The 5,415-nt window shown below is 63.3% G+C and overlaps 1 protein-coding gene across 1 annotated transcript; it reads left to right on the top strand.

Moving 5' to 3' along the window:
* Window positions 1-1,319: 1,319 nt before the first annotated feature.
* Window positions 1,320-4,319, top strand: B3GNT6 (UDP-GlcNAc:betaGal beta-1,3-N-acetylglucosaminyltransferase 6). Its single transcript, XM_062197566.1, is given in 3 exon segments — window positions 1,320-2,446; window positions 2,448-2,600; window positions 3,869-4,319. Coding segments are annotated over 3 exon segments (1,731 nt in total).
* The last annotated feature ends 1,096 nt before the right edge of the window (window positions 4,320-5,415 follow it).

Consider the following 5,415-nt stretch of genomic DNA (forward strand, 5'->3'; position numbering starts at 1 on the left):
AATGGCAGCGCACAGGTTGATGAAATATTTAAAAGTCAGAACTGGCGAGTCCGGGGTGGGTTGTGGCTGAATGCTGCCACCCAGGATACCGACATCCCATATCCGAGTGCTGCTCTGAGTCTCGGCTGTTTGCTCCCAGTCCAGCTCCCCGCTAATGCGCCTGGGAAGGCCGCAGATGGCCCAAGTGCTTGGGTCCCTGCCACTAACGTGGGAGACCCAGATAGAGTTCCTGGCTCCTGGTTTTAGCCTTGCCCATTTGAGGGGGTGAACTGAAAGGTGTGTGTGTGTGTGTGTGTGTGAGAGAGAGAGAGAGACAGAGAGAGAGAGACTCTTTCACATTAATAGAAACAAAGAAATAAACTTATTTAAAAGAGAGCATAAAGGGGAGGTAGAGGGGGAACAAAGGCCAGGGCCCCCGCGAGCTGGCCTCTGGCCAGGTGATATGGGCTGGCTGTGGTGGTAAATCAGTCATCTGTCAGCTGCCTGGCCAGACCGGATTGCTTTACAACCTCCTCCGGCTTTCTCAAGGCCGATTTCTGGAATTCTCAAACACGGATTATTTATCTATAAAGTTAAATATAAGTCTGATTAGTCACAAAGTCAGAAGTTAAGCTTTGGTTAAACAAAATGGAGCCCTCTGAGCTACAAGGACTCCAAAGCCGCCATGTTGTGGGTGTCCCCCGCTCATGCAGAGCGGGCACTGACCCTGCGTCCCAGATGAGAACACCCCGGGATCTGAACCCACGTGTTGGAGGGTGCAGGCCTAAAGGGTGACTCCAGAATTCTGAGCGGTCAGAGCCATGCTCCCGCCTCCCGCGTCCCTGATCTGGTGGCCACCAGCAGGCGAGTCGGAGGGGATCCGGGCTGGCCAGGGATGGGAAGGAGGGATGTAGGGTGCTGGGTCAACAGGAGGGGAGCAGACGGAGCCAGGGAGGGTAGGAGAAAAAGGGCTTGCGGTGGGTGCAACTGGTGGACGGTGGGACCCTTCACTGCGGTGGGGAGAGCAGGAAGATGGAGACAATCTGGGTGGGGTGAGTCTGCCCGGCCTGGGTGCTGAAGCAGCAGGGGACGTCAGGGGGCAATGCGACAGCGACACTCAGACCTGAGGGGCAGGAGGACGCTCCGGACTGGGGGAGCCCCGAGACGCTTGGGCGATGGCGCCCATGTTTTGTCATTTTCAGCTTGGAACAGCAGAGCTGAGAAGGCGCTGGGGCTGGGTTCTGGGACAGACGTGATGGGGGCGGGGAAATGAGGAGGGGGCGTCCCGCGTGACTCCAGGCTCACCTCGGACTCAGTCTCCCCACCTCCCCCCACAACAGATGGCTTCTCCCTGCCGCAGGTCCACCAGACCCCAGACCCTGGCCTGCCTTCTGCTCGGCGTGGGTCTCTTGGCGCTGCACCTGTCGCTCCAGCAAGCCCAGAGGTCCCAGCAGGAGGCGAAGCCAAAGGATCGCATTGACCACACGCCCATCACTGCGGCCGCCGTGCAACCGCAGCCACGCCACGCAGCGCCCCCGTGCGTGGCCAACGCCTCGGCCAACAGCACAGCCGGCTTCGAGGGGCTGCCGCCGCGCATCCAAGACTTCCTGCGCTACCGCCACTGCCGCCAGTTCCCGCTGCTCTGGGACGCGCCGGCCAAGTGCGCCGGCGGCCGCGGCGCCTTCCTGCTGCTGGCCGTCAAGTCGTCGCCCGCCAACTACGAGCGGCGAGAGCTCATCCGGCGCACGTGGGGGCAGGAGCGCAGCTACGGCGGGCGGCAGGTGCGCCGCCTCTTCCTGCTGGGCACGCCGGCGGCCGAGGAAGCTGCGAGCGCGGCGCAGCTGGCCGAGCTGGTGGCGCTGGAGGCGCGCGAGCTGGGCGACGTGCTGCAGTGGGCCTTCGCCGACACCTTCCTCAACCTCACGCTCAAGCACGTGCACCTGCTCGACTGGCTGGCCGAGCGCTGCGCGCACGCGAGCTTCGTGCTCAGCTGCGACGACGACGTGTTTGTGCACACGGCCAACGTCGTCGGCTTCCTGGAGACGCAGGCGCCCGACCGCCACCTCTTTGCCGGACAGCTCATGGACGGCTCCGTGCCCATCCGCGAAAGCTGGAGCAAATACTTCGTGCCGCCGCAGCTCTTCCCCGGGCCGGCCTACCCGGTGTACTGCAGCGGCGGCGGCTTCCTGCTGTCGCGACACACCGCCCAGGCCCTGCGCGCCGCGGCCCGCCACACCCCGCTCTTCCCCATCGACGACGCCTACATGGGCATGTGTCTGCAGCGCGCCGGCCTGGCGCCCAGCGGCCACGAGGGCATCCGGCCCTTCGGCGTGCAGCTGCCCGGCGCCCGGCAGCGCTCCTTCGACCCCTGCATTTACCGCGAGCTGCTGATTGTGCACCGCTTCGCGCCCTACGAGATGCTGCTCATGTGGAAGGCGCTGCACAGCCCCGCGCTGAGCTGCAGCCGGGGACACGGGCTCCCCTGAGGCCACGGGGCGGCGCTGGGCCGACGCTTGGCCTCGCTTCGCGGCCGCCACACGGGACACAGGTGTTCCGTGCTGTGGTCGCACCTCGCCTGCTCTCAGCACCTTCGTCGCTCAGCTGGGGCCTCTGAACCTTGAGTGCGGTTGAAATGGCCTGGAGGGTGGGTGGGGGCGGGGCGGAAGGCACCTGCTTCCAGGTCCCATCTTTGGAGGCTCTGACATTGTTGGCCAGGGGTGGCCTGAGCAGCTAGGTGGTTCCCCCCGCCCCCACGAAGGTGCTCAGCAAGTCTAATGCGTAGCTAAACTTGGGGCCCACGAGGCTGCAGGAGTTCGTGCATTCTTGCCGCCCAGCTCCATGGCTCCCTCTACAGGCCTTCCTCGGCACCTGGCTCCCATGCTCACTGTGGGCAACTGAGCAAGAAAATAGAAAGTATGGAGGCCAGGATCAGTGTCACCTGCCCAGTGCCGCTTCCATCATTTCCTCCACACGTGGAAACCTGGGGCCCCCTGGGGCAGTGACTGTCCCAGGGACTTGTGGTCACACTGTGGTCCACTCCACCCTCGCCCTGACCAAAGCTGGCAGGCTTTTGCACCTGCTCCTCACCCGCCCACCAGCACTCATTCCTGAAGGGCCAAGCAGACTCCTCATCGGGGGCGGCACCTCGAGATCCATCACCCTTGGAGAACCCAGCCGGGGCTGGGGGTGCTGTGGGGGGAAGTTCTGCAGGGCTGTGCCTGGGGAATGGGGCACACTCCGCGGGGGAACTGTGCTAAGAGCTGGGGCCATCTGATGAGTGACTGCGAAGTCTGATCATTTGGGGTATGCAGGACCGTGACTGGGGGAACGGGAGGGCAGTGGCTGGGGCTCCGAGGGCCACATGGGGTCCTGACCCCCAGCACTGCCATTCATCTTGGCAAAGTAGGAAGTCCAGGCAACAGCAAAAGGCAAGGCAGAAACACGTGCTCCCCAAGCCCCAGCCCTGGCAGGTGGATAAGACGCACTCAGGAGGAAAGAGCCTGCGCAGGGAGTTGGGAGACTGACCAAGCGCCCGGGGCTCCCTCGGGACAAAAGCGAGACTCCACAGCCCAGCACTGAAGGCCCCTGCCACCCAGCTGCTGCTTACCTCCTGCCCCGTCCTCCTGCTGTGGGGCTCTGGCCAGGCAGGGTCAGCTCCCATCCCAGCCACCAGCACCGTCCATGTGTCTTGTATCAGTGAGGGTCAGGGAGGCTGCTATCCCCCCATCAAGTCCCTGCGCCTTCCGCTGGGCACACACCTGCCTCTCTGTCAGCACCTCTCCCCCCCAGTTATGGCCATGTGATAGACTCCAGTGGACACGAGTGATGTGATGAGGGCTGCTTGTTGCCCTGGTCCGGCTGTGCTCACTCACACGGGCCTGTGACCCAGCTCTGGTGTTGCAGATGAGGACAGCAGTCCAGGCCCAGCCCAGGGTCTCTCAACTGCCATTGTTCAGCCCAGGGTGTCCCTTGTTGTGTGGGGCCACCCTGTGCACTGTACAGCCCGCAGCCGCCTCCCTGTCCCCTTCCTCCTGGACACCAGTGTCACACTCTGGTGTCATGACAACCAGAAATCTCTGCAGGTGTTGCCAAATGTGCCATGTGGGAAAACTGACCACCAGGCGACAACCCTGGCCTACAGCAGGTCAGGAAACAAGAAGTTTATGGAGTGTGCACATGGCGACGAGCCGCCCGGCCGCTGCGGCTGGGATAGTCGGCTCAAGCTCCTGAGCAAAATAAACGTGCCTGGGATTTCGTCATCCTTTTATCTCCGCAGCTTTGGCTCCTGGTGCCTTGGTCTGATCTGGCTGGGACAACAATGCCGCAGGCTGGATGGCTGATGAGCAACAGACACTTCTCTCCCACAGCTCCGGAGGCTGGCCAAGTCCAAGGCCAAGGTTGCAGCATGGATTCTGAGGGCCGACTCCTCATGCCTTCTTCATCCCCCCATGGTGGAGGCAGCTGCTTTGATAAGGGCCAGACCGCTCACGGGGAGTGGGGATGGGGAGGTTCTGCCCTGGACCCGACCACCCTGGGGGAACGTAGACATCTAGACATCTAGACCATCACACTTAGCAGCCCAGTGCCTGTCTCTTTTGAATTACTCATTTATTTTTATCAGAGACAGAGGGGTTGGGTCAGGCCAAAGCCAGAAGCCCAAAACTCAATCCAAATCTTTCCCGCGAGTGACAGGGACCCAATTAGCTACCTTGCTTCCCAGGTTCTGTGTTAACAGGAAGCTGGAATCAGGAGCTGGAGCCAGGTGCTCAGCCTGCCCCTTTGTGGCCTCTCTGTCCCCCGTTGCTCCCCAGCTAGCCTGGCTGCTCTCAGAGGAGCCCCGTCTGATTCATAGCATGTCCAGCGGATGTACCCTCAGGGAACCAAGGTCCAGTCCCCGCACCCTCCCTCCGGGAACCTGAGGTTGTTTCAACTCTCGTCCGCTCTGCGCCCCAAGGCCGCCAGGGGGCGCGCCCCGCACACGATCCGCGTCGCCCGGGTCCCTGCCGTGAACCCCAGGTCTAGTGGGCCACCCGCCCCCTGCCCTGACCCTCTCCTAGCGTGGGCGATTGGGGAGAGGGAGGCCAGCAGAGTGGGGCTGGCATGAGCCGCGGAGCCCGGTGCCCCCAGTCAGCGCTCTGACCCCGAGCCTTCCCGGGACGAAGCCAGAACCCGTGTCACTCGCGAGCAGAGACGCGGAAGCCGTGTACAAAAACGCCCGCAGGCCAGCGTGGCCAGAGGAGGAAGAGGGAAGGCCCGGGACCCGGGGTTTGGGCCCGCGAGGTCGGACGCGCGGAACGCGGGGGCGGTCCACCGCCGTGCGTTCGTGCTCTGTGCAGAGCCGCAGGTGCGGGGCGCGGCGTCCGACCCAGCTGTGAGCGTCTCGGGTACGGGAGAGCACGGGTGATGCCCACAAAGCCGGGACGAGTGGCGGAGGCT

The sequence above is a fragment of the Lepus europaeus genome, chromosome 7 (assembly GCF_033115175.1).
Source record: "Lepus europaeus isolate LE1 chromosome 7, mLepTim1.pri, whole genome shotgun sequence".
Lineage (NCBI taxonomy): Eukaryota > Metazoa > Chordata > Mammalia > Lagomorpha > Leporidae > Lepus > Lepus europaeus.